We start from the raw sequence: 22,958 nt of genomic DNA on the forward strand, positions 1-22,958 counted from the left end.
TTGTGTTGCGATCAGGCGCCAGAGGCAGTGTGGTGTCACTTCTGCTACTCCTGGCATTTTGGTGAATTGCTGTATGTGATATGTACATGTTCTGTCCCTCCTCTTGCACCGTTTAATGATTATCAGCTCCTTCCCACTTAATTCCTACCTAACACATAGCCCCAGGGCATACACGTCCGCCGTCTCCTCAACAACTATAATTTGCAAATATCTGCATTTAGACAATCCACTAACCTCTTATGCAGTGTCTGAAGTGTCTACATGTGTTTGGACACGTTCTATGCTAAGACCAAAATGTGAAATTTATTTTTATTGCATTGGCTGTATTGTTAAACATAAGTGGAAACACAGGTGGTGTTTTCCATAGAAGAGAGAGAGAAAGAGAATGGAAATCCAGAGTGTTACTCTCAAGAGATTGAAAGCAGAGCTGGCATGCTTTATTTCATGAGCTGTTTTTCTATTTGTTGTTCCCATACACCTCCAGTCTCGCTGATCACATATTATTCTTACTATTTCATCTTGATGGCACATTTTGTATGTATGGCTCCCTATCATTAAAGATCAATGGTATGTACAGTCTGCACTCGGTCTTTACATGTATTGTGTTTGTGTCTTTTAGCATTAAAAATACCCCAAAAGACGGTGCACACGTTCAAGTTGCCTGAAGTAAATTTTCCTTTGATGAGCCGATCTATCCAATCATACTACGTAGAATTCTGCAACAGCCTCACTCGTGCAATGAACAATCCATCACATGGGAATGCGTTCTTGTTGGCACAATACTATTATCTGCGGGGCCTCATTTATTTGATGCAGGGTAAACTCCAGATGGCACTTTCAGATTTTCTAAACTTGTACAAAACAGACATCCGAATTTTCCCAATTGATCTCATAAGAAAAGTGGTAGAAAACATACCTCCTTCTGAACGTGCACAAGCAGAACGCAAACCTGAGCTGAAAAGACTTATAAGTCTGGTTCTGGAAAAAGAAAGAGAGGTGGCAAAAACAGATGACCATGTGAAGAATTTTGAACTACCAGAAAAGCACATGCAGCGATGCGATTTTGTGAAACGGATCCAAGAATCTGGAATTGTCAAGGATAATGGCACAATAGACCGGTTGTTCGATGCCTTAACAGTGGGTAAGGTGGCTTAGCTGACCTCTATTTCTTTAAATTGCAATTCCATATCTATATTGAATCACAGTATATTGTATTATCAAATGTATACTATGTCTATGTTGTCTTTACATTGCATTTTTTTGTGCAAGTTTTGGGCCTACTCTTAATGGGCTAAAACATTCCTGTGCTCCTGAGTGTTAGTTAAATAGGTGTGCATAAAAAGCAAGAAGTAGAAATGGTGGATTGGAATGTCTGGTTTGTAAGTACATCTATAAGTGTGGAAAGACTACAGGTATTTATTTGTTTATATAGCTATAAAACATTGGGAGCACTTTGAATAGTAACCACTATAGGGCTGTTTCTCTCTGCGAATAAATTGTAAAAAAACGATTGAACCTGGGGAGTGTACCAGCGGTGGAAAAGGAAGGAGAAACTAGGGGAATCATGGAAATCCTGATGCTTAGTGTCTCATTTGCAAGTCCAAGTTTAGGATTGTTTGTTTCTGGTTTAGGCATGCTACAGAAGTTGGTGAAAATCTCAAACTCGTTCCCAACCTGAAAACTCCTGTAAATCCACACTGGCAAGAGGCAGGAGTTGGTGGTTTTTCAGGGAGTTGTAAGAAAATAAGTGGAGCATTCCCACTTTTTTGGGGAAAATATTTTACTCCAGTATTGGAACTTTCATAGATTCACATGCTTGAATCGTTCCACGTCGTCGAGATGGGAGTCCCCGGTACCTTAGAAAAGACAATGTCCTCAAAGAGATAACAGTAATAACATAAAACTCTACATTTTAGTAATCTATCCAAGTCCTAATGTAAAAAGTACTAAACTTGATCCTCAGTCAATCATATTGCCCCACCCTCTAGAATCCTCCTGAGAGAAGCTCCAGTAACTCAGATTTTCTACTGCACTTCGTGCTAGGGAGTCTCCTCTGAGCTCTGCTCATTTTGTTCCTGTTGGAGAAGATTTGGTCACTGCATCTGACTTCCTACTTTATTATTGAGTGTTTCTGATTCACATTCTCGCTTTTCTGGAGCCTGGCTTTACCAGCACAATGTCTGTCAGAGAGAGGAAAAAGTCTCTTTAGAGCCTGCAGAACCTGTGGTAAGAAATGGCTCCATTCTGAGGATCCTCAGAGATTGCATATATTGCCTCTATCTTGAGTATTCTGCTACTGATTGTAAGGCATGTCGTACCTTTTCCTCAAAAACTTTGAAGGATAGAGAGGGAAGACTGATAATATGGCTCCAGAAGCTTAAGTAAAGGAAAAACCCTGTCTCAGACTCTGACAGTGAGGAGTCTTCATGGTGTTCTAAAAGATCGCCTCACTCTGAAAAGGGTTCAGGACAACCCTCAAAAAGACCTCTCAGGGGTCTGGTGAAGGCCGCAGTCTCTTATCACCTCATGAGAAAATAATCTTCCTCAATGTCTAAGCATCGGCCTTCAACTTCAAAGGAGGTGTCTAAACCTTCTTTAGAACCTTCTACACCTCCACCAAAGGTTCTTACTACGTTCAGAAAGCCTTCCTTGGCTCCTGACGACAGACCGTCGACGACTCCCCCGTCATCGACAAGAACATATACAGCGGCTGCATCGACTGCGATGATGTAGACAGTTACCAGCCTCCCGACTGTGTCTTCCTGTTCGTCAATGACACCGAAGTCGATGGTAACGAAATCTAGACCGTCGACGTTGAAGATAAAAATGTCATCGTCGACGATGATTCCAATGACGACACCGTCGACCGCACCGTCAATGACGAGGATTCTGATGACTACGCCATCGGTGGCGGCACTGTCGACGGGGACCGGTGCATTTTGGCAGTTGGAGACGACTTCGTCGATGGCACAGTCATCGACACTGTCAACAAGGAGAAAAATTCAAGCCTTGACGAGGAGAGGGGATATAACTCCGAGAGCCCATCCCCAAGTAAGGTCACACCTTTAATTCCAGCTCATCTTTTGGAAGGAGATTCTGATGATGGGCCATTTGGGGCAGCCCATAGTCCTTCCCAGCTCCATGTTAAATGTCAGAAGGACGAAGAAGAATATTATCAACAGTATTATTCTCCACAAAGAGACCAACTAAATGTGCCAGAGGATATAGTCTGTATCCTGAGTTCCCTTATCTCTGATTTACAACTGATGTTATCAGATTACAAGAAGAGGTTTCCGTCGGCACCACACTCTGAGAACATACAAACAGCGCCTCCTCCCTCAGTACCTGCAACTCCAGTGCCACAGCCTAGGTTGTCTCCTAGAATGGTGAGTACCCCGCAAAGAACTTTCATGCAGGTTATTGACTCCTCGGTTGAGGCGAGAGAAGGAGAACTGCAGGATCTCAGTCTGATTGGGACAACTATATATTGCCAACCCGTTCATCTCCATCGCCTACCCTAGTGGATTCTCCCCCAGGAGACATTGGGGGTTTCCATAATCTGTTTTAACCCCTTCGCTGCCAGGCCTTTTCCCCCTCCTGTGCCGGGCCTTTTTTTGCCTATTTGGGGCAGTTCGCGCTTAGGCCCTCATAACTTTTTGTCCACATAAGCTAACCAAGCCAAATTTGCGTCCTTTTTTTCCAACATCCTAGGGATTCTAGAGGTACCCAGACTTTGTGGGTTCCCTTGAAGGAGGCCAAGAAATTGGCCAAAATACAGTGAAAATTTCTTTTTTTTCAAAAAAATTGGAAAAAGTGGCTGCAGAAGAAGGCTTGTGGTTTTTCCCCTGAAAATGGCATCAACAAAGGGTTTGCGGTGCTAAACTCAGCAGCTTCCCAGCTTTCAGGAACAGGCAGACTTGAATCAGAAAACCCAATTTTTCAACACAATTTTGGCATTTTACTGGGGCATACCCCATTTGTGCAATTTTTTGTGCTTTCAGCCTCCTTCCAGTCAGTGACAGGAATGGTCATGAAACCAATGCTGGATCCCAGAAACCTAAACATTTCTGAAAAGTAGACAAAATTCTGAATTCAGCAAGGGGTCATTTGTGTAGATCCTACAAGGGTTTCCTACAGAAAATAACAGCTGAAAAAGAAAAATATTGAAATTGAGGTGAAAAAACCATCAATTTTTCTCTACGTTTTACTCTGTAACTTTTCCCTGCAATGTCAGATTATCGAAAGCAATATACCGTTACGTCTGCTGGACTCCTCTGGTTGCGGGGATATATAGGGTTTGAAGGTTCATCAAGAACCCGAGGAACCCAGAGCCAATAAATGAGCTGCACCCTGCAGTGCGTTTTCATTCTATACCGGGTATACAGCAATTCATTTGCTGAAATATAAGGAGTAAAAAATTGCTATCAACAAAACCTTTGCATTTCCAAAAAGGGCACAAGATAAGGTGTTGAGGAGCAGTGGTTATTTGCACATCTCTGAATTCCGGGGTGACCATAGTAGCACGTGAATTACAGGGAATTTCTCAAATAGATGTCTTTTTTACACACACTCCTATATTTGGAAGGCAAAAATGTAGAGAAAGACAAGGGGCAATAGTACTTGTTTTGCTAATCTATGTTCCCCCAAGTCTCCCGATAAAAATGGTACCTCACTTGTGTGGGTAGGCCTAGTGCCCGCGACAGGATATGCCCCAAAACACAACGTGGACATATCAGAGAAAACAGAGCTGTTTTTAGCAAAGTGTGACTACCTGTAGATTTTGGCCTCTAGCTCAGCCGCCACCTAGGGAAACCTACCAAACCTGTGCATTTCTGAAAACTAGAGACCTAGGGGAATCCAAGGAGGGGTGACTTGCGGGACTCGGACCAGGTTCTGTTACCCAGAATCCTTTGCAAACCTCAAAATTTGGCTAAAAAAACACATGTCCCTCACATTTCTGTGGCAGAAAGTTCTGGAATCTGAGATGAGCTACAAATTTCCTTCCACCCAGCGTTCCCCCAAGTCTCCCGATAAAAATGATACCTCACTTGCGTGGGTAGGCCTAGCGCCGGCGACAGGAAACACCCCAAAGCGCAACGTGGACACATCCTAAATTTTGGAAAAAAACAGAGGTGTTTTTTGCGAAGTGCCTACCTGTAGATTTTGGCCTCTAGCTCAGCCGGCACCTAGGGAAACCTACCAAACCTGTGCATTTCTGAAAACTAGAGACCTAGGGGAATCCAAGGAGGGGTGACTTGCGGGGCTCGGACCAGGTTCTGTTACCCAGAATCCTTTGCAAACCTCAAAATTTGGCTAAAAAAACACATGTTACTCACATTTCTGTGGCAGAAAGTTCTGGAATCTGAGAGGAGCCACAAATTTCCTTCCACCCAGCGTTCCCCCACGTCTCCCGATAAAAATGATACCTCACTTGTGTGGGTAGGCCTAGCGCCCGCGACAGGATATGCCCCAAAACACAACGTGGACACATCACAGAAAACAGAGCTGTTTTTAGCAAAGTGACTACCTGGAGATTTTGGCCTCTAGCTCAGCCGCCACCTAGGGAAACCTACCAAACCTGTACATTTCTGAAAACTAGAGACCTAGGGGAATCCAAGGAGGGGTGACTTGTGTGGCTCGGACCAGGTTCTGTTACCCAGAATCCTTTGCAAACCTCAAAATTTGGCTAAAAAAACACATGTCCCTCACATTTCTGTGGCAGAAAGTTCTGGAATCTGAGATGAGCTACAAATTTCCTTCCACCCAGCGTTCCCCCAAGTCTCCCGATAAAAATGATACCTCACTTGCGTGGGTAGGCCTAGCGCCGGCGACAGGAAACACCCCAAAGCGCAACGTGGACACATCCTAAATTTTGGAAAAAAACAGAGGTGTTTTTTGCGAAGTGCCTACCTGTAGATTTTGGCCTCTAGCTCAGCCGGCACCTAGGGAAACCTACCAAACCTGTGCATTTCTGAAAACTAGAGACCTAGGGGAATCCAAGGAGGGGTGACTTGCGGGGCTCGGACCAGGTTCTGTTACCCAGAATCCTTTGCAAACCTCAAAATTTGGCTAAAAATACACATGTTACTCACATTTCTGTGGCAGAAAGTTCTGGAATCTGAGAGGAGCCACAAATTTCCTTCTACCCAGCGTTCCCCCAAATCTCCCGATGAAAATGATACCTCACTTGTGTAGGTAGGACTAGCGCCCACGAAAGGAAAGGGCCCAAAACACAACGTGGACACATCACATTTTTTTATAAAAAGCAGTGCCTACCTGTGGATTTTGGCCTGTAGCTCAGCCGGCACCTAGGGAAACCTAGCAAACCAGTGCATTTTTGAAAACTAGAAACCCAGGGGAATCCAAGATGGGGTGACTTGCGGGGCTCTGACCAGGTTATGTTACCCAGAATCCTTTGCAAACATCAAAATTTGGCCCAAAAAACACTTTTTCCTCTCATTTCAGTGACAGAAAGTTCTGGAATCTGAGAGGAGCCACAAATTTCCTTCCACCCAGCGTTCCCCTAAGTCTCTCGATAAAAATGGTACATCACTTCTGTGGGTAGGCCTAGCGCCCACAAAAGGAAATGGCCCAAAACACAACGTGGACACAACACATTTTTTCACAGAAAACAGAGGTGTTTTTTGCAAGGTGCCTACCTGTGGTGTTTGGCCTGTAGCTCAGCCGGCCCCAGGGGGGGGGGGGCAGAAATGCCCTAAAATAAATTTGCCCCCCCTTCCCCCACCCTCCCCCGCCGGGAGCGACCCTTGCCTACGGGGTCGCTCCCCCTGCGTGACATTGGCACCAAAAAACAAATCCCCGGTGCCTAGTGGTTTCTGCCCCCTTGGGGGCAGGTTGACCTAAACTCAGCCAATCTGCCCCCAAGGGGGGCAGAAATGGCCTAAATACAATTTGTCCCCCAGGGGAGCGACTTTTGCCTGATGGGTCGCTCCCCATCTCTAAAAAAAAAAAAAAAAAAAAAAAAAAAAAAAAATTCCCCTGGCGCCTAGAGGTTTCTGCCCCCCCCCCCCCCGGGGGGCAGATCGGCCTAATAATAGGCCGATCTGTCCCCCGGGGGGGCAGAAATGGCCTAAAATAAATTTGCCCCCCCAACCCCCACTCCCCCCCCCCCCCGGGAGCGACCCTTGCCTACGGGGTCGCTCCCCCTGCGTGACATTGGCGCCAAAAAACAAATCCCCGGTGCCTAGTGGTTTCTGCCCCCTTGGGGGCAGATTGACCTAAAATTGGCCAATCTGCCCCCAGGGGGGCAGAAATGGTCTAAATACAATTTGCCCCCCCAGGGGAGCGACCCTTGCCTGATGGGTCGCTCCCCATCTCTAAAAAAAAGAAACAAAAAAAAAAAAAAAACACAAAAAAAAAATTGCCCTGGTGCCTAGAGTGTTCTGCCCCCCCCCCCCGGGGGCAGTTCGGCCTAATAATAGGCCGATCTGTCCCCCGGGGGGGGGGCAGAAATGGCCTAAAATAAATTTGCCCCCCCACCCCCCCACCCCCGGGAGCGACCCTTGCCTACGGGGTCGCTCCCCCTGCGTGACATTGGTGCCAAAAAACAAATCCCCGGTGCCTAGTGGTTTCTGCTCCCTTGGGGGCACATTGACCTAAAATTGGCCAATCTGCCCCCAGGGGGGCAGAAATGGTCTAAATACAATTTGCCCCCCAGGGGAGCGACCCTTGCCTGATGGGTCGCTCCCCATCTCTAAAAAAAAAAAAAAAAAAAAAAAGAACAAAAACAAAAAAAAACACAAAAAAAAAATTTGCCCTGGCGCCTAGAGGTTTCTTCCCCCCCTGGGGGCAGATCGGCCAAAAAATTGCCCCCCCTGGGAGCGACCCTTGCCAAAGGGGTCGCTTTGTTGCGTGACATTCGCGCGCAAAAACAAACTCCCTGGTGTCTAATGGTTTCTGCCCCCCTTGGGGGCAGATTGGCCTTATCAAAATAGGCCAATCTGCCCCCAAGGGGGGCAGAAATGGCCTAAATATATATTGCCCCGTAGGGGAGCGACCCTTGCCTAAGGGATCGCTCCCCACCTAAAAAAAAAGAATTCATCACAAAAAAAAAAAAAAATGGTCCCTGGTGCCTAGAGGTTTCTGCCCCCCCTGGGGGCAGATCGGCCTAATAATAGGCCAATCTGCCCCCAGGGGGGGCAGAAAAGGCCTTTCTAAAAAAATGCCCCCCTGGGAGCGACCCTTGCCCAAGGGGTCGCTCCCTTTTGCCAATTTCAAGAAGAAAAAAAAAAATCCCTGGTGTCTAGTGGGGTTTCAAAAGCCGGATTGCAAGCAATCCGGCTTTTGAAACCTGTGAGAGACTTCAAAGGGAAGGAAATACATTTCCTTCCCTTTGAAGCCTCTCGGGGCCTCCCCCATGGGATTGAAAAAGAAATGCAAAAGCATTTCTTTTTCAATCGCGCTGGAAGCTCTGCTTCCAGCGCGATGGGGGAGACCCTGTGACTAATCAGCGCGCGCTCGCGCGCTGACGTCACAGGGGGGGTTGGGGGGGGGTTGGGGGTGGGAGGGGAAGGGCTTCCCCTTCCATCCCTGACTTAGGGGGGTGGGGGGGGAACCCCACAGAGGGAGCGAGAGCGCTCCCTCTGGGCTCTGTGCACAGGACGTAGTGGTTACGTCCTGGGCACAGCTGCACTGTGCCTCAGGACGTAACCATTACGTCCTGGGCACAGAAGGGGTTAAAGAGCAGCAAAGAGATTTGCACTGCCCATGCCATTTAAGCAGATGGATTGTTGTTTATACTACTTCAAGGAGCCTTTTCAAAAGAGTTATCCGCCCCATACCCATAATGGGCTACATCTCCCCGCTCCATACCCATAGTGGGCTACATCTGGGAGGAAAATCTAAAGGTAATGAAGAATCCAGCAATGGTGATAGCAGCCTTACCAAAGTTAGACAAAAAATATAAGGCTCCAGAAGACGCCCCAGCTTGTCTCATTGCTCGCCTGAAGCCAGACTCTGTCATAACCCAGGCAGCGCAGAGGCGTTCAAAAAATCTATTGATGCCCATTTCAGCGCCTCCAGACAAAAAAGGGAGATGGCTGGACAACATTTTGAAGCGTTTTTCCTCTATGACGGGCTTATAGAAAGAGCAGCAAACTCGTTGGCAGTCTTGGGGAGATACGACAGACAGCTATGGGCCGATATTGCTCCGTATCTGGACCACCTTTCAGAAGACTCTAAGGTGGAAGTGACGTTCCTCTTGTAGGGGGAGCACACCTCGGCTGAGGTTATAGATTGTGCAATGGATATTGCGACCACTGCTTTTCGGCAGTTAGCTGGTGGGGCGGTGCTGCGACGTCAGGGCTGACTTAGAGCGACTTCCTTTAATCCAGAGGTCCATAATAAAGTATTGGACCACCCGTTTGATGAGGAGGCTCTTTTTGGCAAGCACGTGGATGAAGCCCTGCAAGCCGTTAAGACAGATACAGACACCGCCAGGTCCTTAGGAACCCTTCAATTCAAGAAGTTGCCTCTCCCTGCCTCCAGGGGTTGGGCAATTTAATTACCCTTCCTATACTACGCAGCAGTTCTGACCGCAGTATTCTCAGAGGCATCCACCTCAGGCGTCCTATTCTAGGCCCAGGGGTAGAGCGCGTTGGAGCAAGGAGGCGGTTAGACACCAATGACAAGATTCAGGCTCTGGCTACACCCCCACTACGAATTCAAAAGATAGAGTGAAGGATATCACACTTTTTCGAAGTGGCAACAAATAACATCGGACCAGTGAGTTTTAAAGATTGTTCAATTTGGCCATACTTTAGAGTTCATTCAATGCCCACCTTCTCGCCCTCCTCATACCTTTTTTTTAAAAGCATCTAAAACAACTCTGACTGGAGATCGTGACCATTCTCAAGAAGGGAGCGATAGAGTTCCTGCTTTAGAAAAAGGGAGAGGTTTTTACTTCTGTTTCTTTCTGGTGTGCAAAATCTGGGAGTCATGGCGTCCCATCCTCAATCTCAGGGACTTAAACAAGTACATCTAGCGTCGAACCTTTTGCAAGACATTCTTCTCCACATTAATCACGGAGATTTTATCACAACCCAGTATCTACAGGATGCTTACTTTCACATTCCGTCTTTACCTGCCCACAGAAAATATCTGCGTTTCACAGTAGCCGGCAACCATTTCCAATTCGGAGTTCTTCCAGTTGGCCAGAAATCCACCCCAGAATCTTTAAAAAGTGTCTTGCTCCGGTAGTGGCTTCTCTAAGAAAGAAAGAATTTCAAATTTTTCCCTATTTGGACTATTGGCTAATAAAAGCGCGGTTGTATCAGGAAGCTCTCGACTCAACGAGGGCTTGCATGGAATTATTCGACGGTCTGGGCCTCACTCTGAACTGGGACAAGTCGAAGATATTGCCAACTAGGGTGACTGCATTTTTAGGGACGACAATCGACACCATCAGGGGCAAAGCTTTTCCTTCGGTGGAGAGACAAGTGAGACTCATGTATCCAACAAACAGAGTACAAAGAAGAAAGTCTCTTTCAGTACGCAGCTACAAGTCGTTTCTGGGGATGATGTCTTCTTGCATTAAGCTAGTCCCTTTTTGTCGACTGAGAATGCGTCCCCTGCAAGAGGAACTAGACCTTCAATGGATTCAGAAAGAGGGCTTTCAACAACTTAATCACAGTAACTCCTCAAATGATCGAAATGCTCCATTGTTGTGCGGACCAGCTAAACTTTGCAGTCTGTCTTCCTTTTCTGCCTCCTCGACCTCCACTGGTCATTACCACGGACGCCTCTCTGAAAGGAGGGGGGAGCGTATCTTCAAGACCTTCAGAACAGCGGAAGGTGGAGCAACTCTTTCCGGAAATATCACAAAAAATTTCTGGAGTTGAGAGTGGTTTTCCTGGCCCTGCAGGCTTTCCTTCCCAGGATAAGGCCCTCGGCGGTTCTGATAAGAACAGACAATACAGCAACGATGCATTATTTGAACAAGCAAGGGGGAACAAAATCTCTTCTGTCTCGAGAATCGCAAACTTATTGGAACTGGGCCATTTGGAATTGCATCAGTTTATGAGCTGAACATCTGCCAGGAAGGCAGAACGAGATAGACACCCTCAGCAGACTGTCGTCCTCCTGTCACAAATGGGAGCTGAACCAGGAGGTGCTCGACCAAGTTTTCAGAAGGTCAGGGAAACCGAAACTGGATCTCTTTGCAACTCTGCAGAACACCAAATGCTGCTTTTATGCAAGCTGGGTTCACCATCCAGTCTTGTGCGGGAATACATTTTCGATGGCATGGTGCTGAATATTTGCCTACGCTTTTCCACCCATTCCCCTGATCTCAAAAGTACTTACAAAGATCAAAAGAGAACATTGCAGACTGATCCTGATAGCTCAGTTATGGCCTCGCCAACATTGGTTTTCGGAACTCCTCCTGCTCTCAGAGACCGACCACATTCCGCTGAAAGTCTCACCACAGTTCTTGACAAGGAACGGGGGTCAGGTTCGGCATCCAGACCCCAAATCACTAAAGTTATCAGCTTGGCTCCTGAACACAATGAGTTCGCCCATTTAAACATTCACCCCGAAAGTCGGGGTGTTCTTTCAAAAGCCAGAGCAGATAGCACCAACAAATCATACTCTCTAAAATGGAAAAGGTTTTGTTTGTGGTGTCATAAGGAGCAGATTGATCCGCTACTGTTGCCACCAGAGCGAATATTGCCCTATCTCCTCCATCTAGCGACAACAGGATTGGCGCATGCATCCATCGGGGTGCACTTGGCGGCCATATCTCGCTTCAGACGATCGGCAACATCGCCATCTCTCTGGTCTTCTAGATTGGTCAGGCAATTTCTTAAAGGACTCTTTCGAGTTTTTCCACCAGTAAGGCCTCCTCCACCGTCTTAGAAGTTCATCACAGTTCTCTCTCAGCTTATGAGACATCCATTTGAACCAATTCACAGAGCAGATTTGAAGCACTTATCGTGGAAAGTAGCTCTTTTGCTAGCCTTTACTTCTAGACGTGTCCGCAAGATCCAGGCATTGACCATTTAAAAACCTTTCCTTCAATTTAAACATGATAGAGTGATACTTTGTACTAACCGGAAATTTGTTCCAAAGGTGCCATCAGACTTCCATATTTACGAGCTTGATATTGAAATCTTTCTTTCCGAACCTGTCATCTCTGGCGGAAAAAGCTCTTCACTCGTTGAACATCAAAAGGAATCTTAAATTTTATTTGGAGAGAACCAGACATTTTCGCAAGGCTACACAATTGTTTGCCGCGTATAGTGCCACGCGGAAGGGACAGACCCTTTCCATGCACAGTATAGCCAGGTGGATAGTGGCTGCTGTAAACCTTTGGCACCAAGCAGCCGGTAAGCCTTTACATTCTTATGTAAGGGCGAACTCCACGAGATCTGTCTCAGCGTCCATGGCACTGTTTGGAGGTGTACCCCTGCAGGACATTTGCAGAGCAGCCACCTGGAAAAGTACTCATGTTTACAAAACACTACTGTCTGGATGCCATCCCTAAAGGAGATGTAGCTGTTGGGCAGGCGGTCCTGCGACATCTGTTCCAGTAACGGTGAGCTCATTTTACCTCCCTCCATCCTTTTTTTTCTGATACGCACATTGCATGGTTTAATTGGTTGTTTCTTCCATTTGCATATAGTTCTGATCGAGCATAACTAGGTATGCTAATAGGTTACAGTATCTTTATAGATTATAATAATGTTATCATGTATTTGCAGTTAACTCCGTGATCTCTCACTTATTCAAATGATATATAGTCAGTGCAATGTGCTCTAAGTACTGCTTTATAGTCTGATTCATACATGTGAATCTGACAGTTCCAATACTGGAGTAAGAAAATAAGGTACTTACCTGTAACTATAGTTCTCCAGTATTGGAATCTTTCATAGATTTGCATGCAACCCACCCACCTCCCGACTCACATTCATTATTTTTCTTGATCAGTTTTTAAGATACGCACTATTGCTTAGAAAATATGAGGTACTGGAGCGTCTCTCAGGAGGGTTCTAGAGGGTGGGGCAATATGATTGGCTGAGGCTCAAGTTTAGTCCTTTTTACATAAGGACTTGGATAGATTACCAAAATGTAGAGTTTTATGTTATTGTCTTTGAGGACATTGTCTTTTCTGAGGTACCGGGGACTCCCATCTCGACAACGGGGAATGATTCAAGCATGTGAATCTATAAAAGATTCCAAACTGGAGAACTAGAGTTAAGGGTAAGTAACTTATTTTCTTCTCTCTCCAAGATGCAAACTGTGGTAAATGTTAAGGCAATTTTACACATGTAAAATGCGCTCATTGGTGAATTTACACTTGTGCAAATTCTATGAATTTGCATACTCAAGGGAATTCATGACTCAAAAATGTAATGAATTAGTCATGCGATTCCCTGTGAATCCCGAAAAAGGTGGAAATCTCAAACCATAGGAAAAATTCTATAGTAGTAGATTTGTGGCTTTTTATCCTAGATATTGGAAAGTTCAACGTAATGTTAGGAGGTCTTACTCTCATTACACCTAATTTGCAAAGATTATTTTTTTACTACTGAACACCCCAAGAAAGCCCAGTTTTTGTCTTGTAAAGTAGGATTTTATAAATTTATATTTACAGTTAACTTGATATATCCTTTTGTCAATAACCACACAGTGTCGTTTATGTATTTTGTCAAGTTGTTACACAGGATTATATCAAATCAGCACAATCTGGTTCTACCCAGTCTTGACTACTGCCATAGACAGATCCCCAGATGGATCTATAAACTTAAGTAGAAGATTAACCAGTAGAAAATCAGGCCATCAGGGCCTAAACAGGTGGAAGGTGAGCCTCTCACCTTCCTAGAATATAGCAGTTTAACAATTCATCTGTGCTGTCATTAGATGCTTTGTGCTTTTAAGGGCCTCAATCGATGGTGTATCCAGAGCCACTATGCTTCTCTATCCAGCTCAGTCTGTCCTCCCCTTAGCTGGTATCATCCAGTGAGGAAAAACAAAAGGTGATTAATGGAATATATGGCTTAATCTCTGCTGCGTTTGTTTTTTTGCTCACTTTGCCGCTACGGACTGGGACCTGCCACTGAAAAATCAGTCTTATCCCTATTGGGTTTGTGGCTAATCTAGCCTACGATGAGGCTGGGTTACGTCTGTGCAAAAACACAAGCAGCCTCAGTCATGTCTCAGCCTTGTTGGACATCATCAGTGAAATGCAATGGCACAGCAGCCTCTGTGATCCACCGTTTGCGCCTATAGAAATTTGTGTGTCACCGAGAAAAGCAAAGAAGCAAATACAAAACTAAATGCATTGCATGTTTTACTCCTGACTTCCACAGGCAACCTAAAAAAAAACAAAGCCATATTCTGCATTGACAAAAAGGTGCTGGAGAAGATCGGCCTCCTGCTGCTTCCCCTACCTCTGAAACAGACCCGCCAGTTTTACCCAGCTAGCCCCTCTGCCCAAACACTAGTACTTCTCAGAATATACCTGAATCATCCTGGTACCCTCTGCTGCAGCCATCACCCTTGTGAACAGTGGCATTTCATCCTGTCGTAGCCTATATCACTACGTTAGTCTGAAGAGACTACACTGAAAGTAATGCCTTCCAGCTAATCTCATCATTCCACAGCAGCTCTCTCTAGGTTTGATCCCATTTACCTAGAAGGAACATCAATAGCTATATGTAGCCTTAAGTCTGAATCCCTGGACCGGTCGTAGTCTATACCACCACTTTAGTCTGAAGAGACTACGCTGAAAGTAATGTATTCTAGCTTACCTCATAATTCCACAGCAGCTCTCTCTAGATTTGAACCCATTTCCCTGGAAAGATCGTTAATAGCTATACGTAGCCTTAAGTCTCAATACCCGGCAGTTCCTTGTGGGCCCCTCCCCCCCAAACATACTGGGTCCTAGGGCAGGTATTATTAACACCTTAGCCAATACATTTCTGAATGAATCATTGTCTTCAGCAGTAGTACCTCATGCCTGGAAGCAAGCCAGAATCCTGCCTTTGCTGACTAAGCCCTGAAGACCTGGGAGAGCATTCTAATTACAGATACTTATCTTTTCTACCAGCTTTAACTTAAATACTGGAGAAGCATGTTAACTAGCAGCTCTTCCTTTACTTAGAAAGTATTCTGCTAAACCCAAGTCATTCTAGTTTTTGACCCAATTTCAGCACTAGATGGCGCTAGTGGAGGTTGCTGATTACATCAGGAGCACTCTAGATGTTGTGGGTAAGGCAGTGCTGATTATGTTAGATCTTTCAGCAGCCTTCGATACGATGCTGCGTTCCAAACGCCTAGCTCATCTCAAATATATTGGAATTGTGAATCCCCGCTCAGGATTGGTTGGCCTCCTTTCTGGAGGGACGAGGTCAAGAGGTCTTGACCCCTTCTTTCTTGTCAGGATCTTGTGAACTGTGAGTGGGAGTGCCACAGGGTTCTGCTCGGAGCCCTACCCTATTAAATGTCTATCTTTCGCCATTTGCTGAGGCCTTGGGAGCAAAAACGATTTCCTACGCTGATGATACTCAGCCGTTCCCCTAGAGCAGGGATGCCGTATTCCCTGGTGAAAATATCAGATCCTGTCTAACAAATGTCTTCCAGTGGCTAACACACCATCAGCTTAAATGCAGTGCAGAAATGACCGAACTGTTTGTCTTTGGTTTAAAGGCCCCTGCGACATGGCAGACATTTTGGCCTGCTGACCCGCCCCTTGCAGGCGTCAGATAAATTCAGTAAAGAATTTGGGCATCAAGTGTGACGACTGAGTCTCCTTTCAAACTCAGGTTTAAATGGTGGTGGGGACTTGTTTTGGACGGCTGTGTATTTTAAGAAAGTTCTTACATTTACTTTCATTGACAGCCAGGAAACAGGTGGCACAGGCTCTGATAACATTGAGGCTTGATTACGGCAATGCCCTATACTTGGGTCTTTCAGAGTATCTCATTAATAGATTGCAGGTTATCCAAAAGGCAGCTGCCTATACTCTTCTGGGCCTATCTCTGAAATCAAGTGTCCCTGCATTTGTTGGTTCTTCACTGGCTCCCGATAAAGAAGAGGATTTTGTTTGAAACTCTTGTGTTGGTTCATAGGGCTCTACATCAGACTGGTGCAGGCTGTCGCAGAGCAAGATTGAGCTTCTTTGCCCCTTCAAGGTACCTTTGCTTAGCTAATGCTTTCTTGGCCAGAATCCCTAGGATTTGGCGTTCCAGGGCTGGAGAAGGTCTTTCTCTTTTTTGGGGGCCAGTAGCATTCAACAAGCTTCCACTTCATCTACGTGCTTTCTGTTCAGAAAGAAACTGAAAACGTGGCTCTGTAATCCGGATTAACGGTACTGGACTTTGCTGGGCAGTGATGGTAGGTGTGCAGAGTCCAGGACACTCCTTGGAGTAACAGTGCGCCATAGATGTGACCTTTCATTCACTTTACATGTATTATGGCATTCATCCTTACTTTTCTATCAACCTTCCCTCACCTCTATTAATGACATAATCCCAATAAATACCTCAGACTGTAGAGGGAAAGTCTTTCTCTGGCTTCTCAAACTCCATTTATAGCTGTCTCCTAGGCCTCCAAGGCCATGTTTTAGCCCCAACAAAAGCTCCTCCAAAGAAAGATCCCATGTTTTTCACTCAGAAGCACTCAATACGTTCCCCACACTTCCATATCTAATGCATGATCCATAACTGTCAGCTCGCGCTTGGTGGGTGTTACCCCCTCTTTTTTGTGTTTCTTCCCCGTTTACTTACTGGTATTACCCTCTTAAATACCCGACTAAACCTGCAGTTTTTATTCAGAAGGTTGACGGGTATGATGATCTACTCATCTCCTCTCTGTTTCCTGATTTCCACCGCCAACCAAAATGTCAAGGCTGTTAAGCTGTAGCATTCATCCATTCCCTCCATCTGCTCCAAGCACCACTACTTCAACTGCCAATCTCCTCCCTACCCAGGTATTGCTCTCAGCCCATGACCTGATAGTCTCCCAAACACCAGGCAAACTTGTAATGGCAAGAGAAACCATACCTGACCTCCAGTTGTCACTATCCATTCATGGCCTATATTAATAGATTTGTCTTTGCTACCTTGGAGACCTTAGAGGGATAGCTCTGCCAAGTGTCACTCATCAAGGATTAGACTAATGCAAATTATTTATTACCAATTTGACCTTATGTCCTCACTTTGTGCTCCTTTTAAGTGAGGCAGACACTCGCTTGTGTTGTCAGATGTGCTGTCATGTGCAAACTTTTTGATAGGTGGGTGTTGGCAGTTACATTTAGCTGCTGTCCTGCTTATCTTACCTCTGGTCTAAGAGACTAAGGTTGTTTTCAGTGTAAGGGATTGTGCTGCACTGGCTGTGTTGTTATACATGGGAAGTAGCCCTTCTCCTTTTTGCTGCTAAATCTTAGTTAAGGTGTAGTCCTTGGATTTGTCTGTGCCAGAAAAGGCTCTTGGCAGCTATGCAGGGGGATGCTGGTCTTAACTGCACCCAGACCAGGACAGAAAATGCATGTGAATGTCCTGTCAAGTATATGTATTGGCAAAGGAGCAGCCCCTCAATCAGCCCAATTCTGCACAAATGAGAGTAGTGCTAACAGGCCATGAAACACATGGTGCTTGATTTCAGATGCTGCAAGCTGTAGCTGCCTTTCCCCTCAGTTACTTCTTTTCTCACATTGGGATCTACCATCTCAGTCAACAACACTGATAAAGGACTTTAAGAAATTGGCCTGTTGGACGACTGGGGTGCGAGCCCTGGTCAAACAACAGTCACAACCCCTTGAAGGGTGAACAACAAAAAGTCACTAATTTAACATGTGCTTAATCCTGGGTAGCTTGGCACAAAATGCAGTCATGCTAAACATAGATGCAATGTGTTAGGTATTTGAGGTACACAAACAGCAATACAGTTAAAACACAGCACAGTTTTAGAAATTGACTACTTGGGCACCTTTAGCACCAATACCAAGGGTACAGGAATGGATCGAGGCCTCTTGAGGGTTCAGGATTCACTCAGGCAGGGTCCAGGTGCTGATGTAAGATGGTGGGAGCATGTTATGTTCCTGTGGCTCAGAACAGGCGACCAGCTAAGCTAGCCCTTGGAGTCACTTTTGAAGTTCTGGGTGCAGGTGGTGATGTAGGGCTCTACAGCAGGGTTTGGCCTCTGAAAGTTTCAAGCAGGCTCCAGGTAGCAAAGCAGTCCTTCCAGGTACAGCAGCAGTCTGGCAGAGTGAATGGCAGGTCACAGGACCAGGCAGTTCTCTGGGAGTCCTCTTGCAGGTCCAGTAGTGAACTGAGGAGCACGTCTGAGAGCCCTATGTTTATATCCGGTTATCCTGCTCCTAGAAGTTGGGAGAAGTTTCCAGAAGGGTTCTCTGAAGTTCCAGGACTTTTCTGCCTCCCGTGCCCTGGCTTCTAGCTGGGTGCACTGACAATACAGGGATATTAAGACTATTGTGTGGTGGCAGAGCCCGGCCTATTCAGCCGCAAGTGGGTCTGTGCATGGCTCCGCCCTTCCAACAAGTCAGTTATTGACCCATTCAGGCTCTGCTAATCCCACTATTGTGTGACTGTCTGGGGTGAATTTACAAAGTCCCAACTGTCAGTGACACAAGTCATGTGACCTGAGGCAGGCTATAGGCACAGACGGGTAAGGGTAGGAAAATGCCAACTTTCTAAAAGGGGCTTTTTCAAACTTGTAATGATAAATCCAATTTTGCCATTTAAAAAGGGCTTTAGCATTACACATTCATAGATACCAAACATCAGACATGCACCACCTCTGGTTTAGGAATTACAATTTATTAATTGTAATAAGGAAGCCCCAGTGTTAGCCTATGGTAGGGGTAGGCCCCATAGTAGTGTGAAAACAAATGTGAGTTTTTTACTACTAGGGCATATAAAACTAAGAAATACATGTCCTACCTTTTAATAACACTGCACCCTGTCCTATGGGCTACCTAGGGCCTTCCTTAGGGGTGACTTACATGTAATTAAAAGGGGGTTGAAGGCTTGGCAAAGGGTTCTAAATGCCAGGTCGACATTGCAGTGGGGCACTGCATTCAGGCTGCAATAACAGGTCTGGGACATTTTGTAAGGTGCTTTTAAAGTGGGTGGCACAATAAGTGCTGCATGCCCACTGGTAGCATTTAATTTATAGGCCCTGGATATATGGTATATCTTTCTACAGGGGACTTGCATGTAAATTAAATATCCCAATCAGGTATATGCCAGTCAAACCATGTTGTAGATTGAGAGCACAACCATTTTAGCACAGGTTAGCAGTTGTAAAGTCCGAAGGCCAACAGGCAGAAATCAAGCAAAAAGTAGGAGGAGGAAGACAAAATGTTTGGGGTGACCCTGTAGAGAGGGCCATCTTCAAATGGTTGTTTCCAGACAGTCCCGTAAGCTTAAACTTGTTTATCACCCCCTAGTGGCCACAAAGGCTACCACATGTGGTATCTTAGGAAACTCAAACTTATGCCTTTCTAGTGGTCACAAGGGCACCTTCACATTTCCCAATCTCTCAGCCTAGTCTCCCCATAGCAGTGCTTCCCAAACTTTTTAGGATCACAACCCACTTTTTAAAACAACAAACTTTTGTGACTCATCTAGCTTTAATGGCCACGAGTCAGGCTATTTTTTTTCTTTCTTTTTTTGGTAAGTAAAGCATCATGTGCGTACTCATTTGCAGACACCACATTTTCTATTGATGTCGCTACTAAATTTGCACAGCTGTACAGTTTTACTGCTAAAGTTATACTTAACACAAATTATGATGTGTGGAATGAGTTTCAGTAAATATTTATCATTTTTGCATAACCAGTAAAATGTTGTGATTTGTTTTGATCGTATCAAAATTGTTGGTTCCATCACACTTCAGGATTACAATGAATGTGCTTCATTTCCTATGACATGCTTGTCACAACCGAATCACCAAAAACCCAACTCCAAACTAAATGTGCACCTAAATAACTAAGGTACTCCAATACTCTCTATACAATAAGACATGTTATCAGAAACATTGAAAAAAATGTAAACAAAGTCCTTGGCACTACTTTTTAAATTGAAGAACATGAAAAGGAAGTACAAACCTACTACCACATTCACAAAAGCAAGCTATATCAACAAACCACCAAATTAAATCCACTCTATATTCTATTCTACTACATAAAATCCAGTTTGTCTCCTCAGACAGAATCTTCTATCATCCACTCACAAGCTAATTGTGTCAAGCTCTTAAATTTTATTTGACAAAATATACAGAATTAAGATCAATATCAGTTCTTCTCTCACCAACATCTCAGAAGCCCCGGCAAACTTCCGAATTCCTGTGAGACTTTAAAGCCAATATATAACTTACCTTTCTAATAAAAGATCTCAATTTCAAGAAAATATATTGACTCTGATCAAGAGGCTGATGGTCTTTAAAGAGAAATTTCCTTGTACAAACAATTCAAATGCAAGAATGAAATCATTTTAAATGCACATGCGGCCACAGCTGTTCTGTCCCATTGCCCACATGATTAAGTGCTCTGTGCTATCAGCTCAGATTCTCATGCATTAGAATGAAAAATACTGTATATTCCAGTGATGCTGTGGTTTACACACCTCATAATTTTGTTCTTTTGCGGCCATAGACATGTCAAAGTAGTAGATAAAATGGTCTAAGTTAAAAGTGAAACATATCCGCAGTTAATTTTAGTTCGAAAAACATTTAGGGGATTGTTTTTCAAATTAGAACTTCCTATTACCCTTGAACACTGGCACCCAAGTTTGCTGTGACTGGAGCCGGTGGTTGCAGGTGGAGCCCACTGGCACTTATTTTGGGGTACGCCACTTATTATTACTAATCAGACTTTGAACAAGAACACAAGAAAGAAAAACACAAAAGGAGGAAGAGAAAAATGGAAAAAGTGTAACAAAGGGAGAAAACGGGCATGACATGCAGAAGTGAGTTTGAGAGGAAGAGTGTCTGGTGGTGGATTAAAGATGCATGAGGGAGAGTTGAGACTGTGCAGTCTTGGTATTCGGTCTTCTGTAGCACCGGTGGCAGTTTCAGAGCAAAAGGTTTGTGCACCAACATTTATTGTTTTACAAATTAAGCACTGGTTAGAACTGTGAATTGGACCAGTTATGGTATTGTCAAATAATGCACAGGTCATGGCAGTGAAATGAATAAATAAGAAAACAAGATGTAAAGTCACTTTCTTGACCAAACAATTTTAAACCAAAATGTTCTCTTTAAATGTTTTGATCTGTATCTATTTCAAGACTAAGTCCAATTTCCCCCATAAAATTAGACTAAAACACTTCAATACTGTCCCTTCTCCAGTTCCGGTGGCACCAGTGACCTTCAAAATATACTGGCACAGTAAATGTGATTAGCAAGAGGCAGAGATACTGTTCGTTTCCAGGAAGAAAGGCTCATTGTGGCTGGATGAGACCTAGAGGCCAACAGAATTGTATGGGACCTAGCTCCCAGAGAATACCCTGCATTGCTATCAGATTGCTTGGGTGGAGAGAGAGTGTTGACAACATTATGCTAAGGTCTTTTAGCAAGCAACCTGCTGTAGTCGGATAGTGGGAAGTACTCGGTATGGCAAGTTAAAATTCTATCATTTATAATGAAAGTGGACATTTTAAGCCTACCGCAAGGGCATTGTATGTTGGTAAATATTGTGATATTGCACTCAAAATGTATTGAAGTATGTACTATAAATATAATATTTAGCCACATACTTTCTCCCCTGAATGAAGGACATCAGAAGCAAATAGATCCAGAAACATTCAGGCATTTCTACACCTACTGGAAGGAAACCGAAGCAGAAGCACAGGATGTCGACCTGCCTTCAGTGGTACTTGACCATCTGGATAAAACCGAATGCGTCTACAAGGTGTCAAGTTCGGTTAAAACAAATTATGGTGTTGGAAAAATAGCGATGACTCAAAAACGCTTGTTTCTGCTCACTGAAGGAAGACCTGGCTATTTTGAAATATCCACATTTCGAAATATAGAGGTAATTGATCTTGTTTACAAATGTATTACTCTTGCTGAAATCTAAATACATTATGCTGCATTATATAGCACTTCGTCTTTTGTCCTACCCTTTAATCACATGTAGTGTTGGTGTATGCTTACATTGTCTCTGTAGAATTTTCTGTAGTAGATTTGCGAGTCTTCTGATGCTCTATCTAATCTGTGTCAGCTGTGACTGTGTAGTCTGCATTTTGAGTCTTTGTTGGGTATGTAGAATTATCTTTTGACATTTACGTAAAATATTACTTGACTTAATTTACCATGATTGGTGTAATATAATTTTTAGTAGTTTTAGTCTACTTTTATTCTGTAAATATCTTGTTTTCAAATTTGTTACATTGCTGAATTTAGAGCACAGAACCTGAAATAAACTTGAATTTGATAGTGAAATTGATTGGCATTTGTAGCATATGACTTGCAAAATCTCTAAATCTTTTAGCCACATTGAATCTATTTATGTTCTAAAAAAAAAAAATTCCAGATGCCCTTGTAATTAATGCAGAACGTTCCTATCTCACCCTAATACTCTACTTTTGAATTGCATTATTCTTCTGTTGTACATGAATTGATAAGGTAAATTTGCGAGGCATTTGAAACATGGAAGGGTCTCTTAAATATCCAGTGACTACAAAGGCACTCTTGGGCTACCCGTCTTCTGTTGCCTCAGCAGGCATAGAATATGATCTGCTGTTTCTCTGATGTTATTCTGAGAAAGGCTGACCAACAATATTTGTTTCTCATTTCTGATAGCAGTGAGAAACCTTTTTGGAACTTTGTTTTCTTCCATTTTTCTGCACAACAAGATAAGCAGATGATTTGTCCTCGAATAGCAGTTGCCTGTCATGGAATTTTTCTTTCTTTGCCAACAAATATTCATTTCTGTGTACATTCTGTGCTTTGTTTCAGTTGTTTTTTTTTTTACC

At 44.3% G+C, this 22,958-nt stretch overlaps 1 protein-coding gene across 1 annotated transcript in view; it reads left to right on the forward strand.

Annotated features, from left to right (window-relative positions):
* DENND3 (DENN domain containing 3) overlaps positions 1–22,958 on the forward strand; it is a 372,298-nt gene that overhangs the window by 186,116 nt on the left and 163,224 nt on the right. The window contains exons 13-14 of the mRNA XM_069220830.1: positions 620–1,141; positions 21,756–22,015. Of these exons, the coding sequence (XP_069076931.1) occupies positions 620–1,141; positions 21,756–22,015 (782 nt within the window). The remainder of the gene's footprint in view (positions 1–619; positions 1,142–21,755; positions 22,016–22,958) is intronic.

This window comes from Pleurodeles waltl, chromosome 2_2 (assembly GCF_031143425.1).
Source record: "Pleurodeles waltl isolate 20211129_DDA chromosome 2_2, aPleWal1.hap1.20221129, whole genome shotgun sequence".
NCBI classification, from domain to species: domain Eukaryota; kingdom Metazoa; phylum Chordata; class Amphibia; order Caudata; family Salamandridae; genus Pleurodeles; species Pleurodeles waltl.